At 63.3% G+C, this 725-nt stretch overlaps 1 protein-coding gene across 1 annotated transcript in view; it reads left to right on the forward strand.

Annotated features, from left to right (window-relative positions):
* The first annotated feature begins 467 nt into the window (after positions 1-467).
* GRM6 (glutamate receptor, metabotropic 6) overlaps positions 468-725 on the forward strand; it is a 13,509-nt gene continuing 13,251 nt past the window's right edge. The window contains exon 1 of the mRNA XM_015570968.1: positions 468-711. Within this exon, the coding sequence (XP_015426454.1) occupies positions 586-711 (126 nt within the window). The 5' untranslated portion in view covers positions 468-585. The remainder of the gene's footprint in view (positions 712-725) is intronic.

Below are 725 nucleotides of genomic sequence, written 5' to 3' on the forward strand. Positions count from 1 at the left end.
GACAGGAAAGAAACAGACCCAGGGAGTAGGAGAGGGAGGGAAAGATGTGGAGAGATCCAGTTCTTCGCACATCCCTGCTCAGGACGGGTCTCTGCCCTAAGAACAGCCTTTCATTCCTTCCCCACAATCCTTAAATTCTCTCTCTCTCTCTCTCTCTCTCTCTCTCTCTCTCTCTCTCTCTCCTCTCCCCTCCACATCTGTCACAGCTGCGTTCTGATCCGGCAGAGGCTGGCACAAGGTGAGTGTGGCTACAGAGGCGGGCCTGGGCGTCCGCCGGGGATGGGCCCCAGGAAGAGTGGCCCAGGACTATGGGGAAGGGGAAGGGTTTGCGCGCTGGAGATAATGGTCGGGCAGGGGCCCCTTTGATAAGGTTCAGACTCACTGGTGTTGAGTGCAGCGGGGGCGGGGCTGGGACAGTGCCGAATTGATATCCCACCTCTTCTCTGATAGGCTCGGCCAAAATTTATTGCGCGCCCCCCTCTCCCTAGCTCCCGGGGCTCCCCAGTTCTCCCCGGCCAGGCAGGAGCATTCTTCGATTCCGTGTTCTCCCCGTCCATCCGGTCTCCTCCCGCAGCCGGGGAGCCAATGGCCGGGCCCCGGAGCATCCTGGAACCGCCGCTGCAGGCGCTGCTGCCACCGATCCTGGTGCTGATGCTGGCGCAGGCGGGCTCGGCTGCTGCGGCGGGCTCGGTGCGCCTGGCGGGCGGCCTCCCCCTGGGCGGCCT

The sequence above is a fragment of the Myotis davidii genome, unplaced genomic scaffold (assembly GCF_000327345.1).
Source record: "Myotis davidii unplaced genomic scaffold, ASM32734v1 scaffold708, whole genome shotgun sequence".
NCBI classification, from domain to species: domain Eukaryota; kingdom Metazoa; phylum Chordata; class Mammalia; order Chiroptera; family Vespertilionidae; genus Myotis; species Myotis davidii.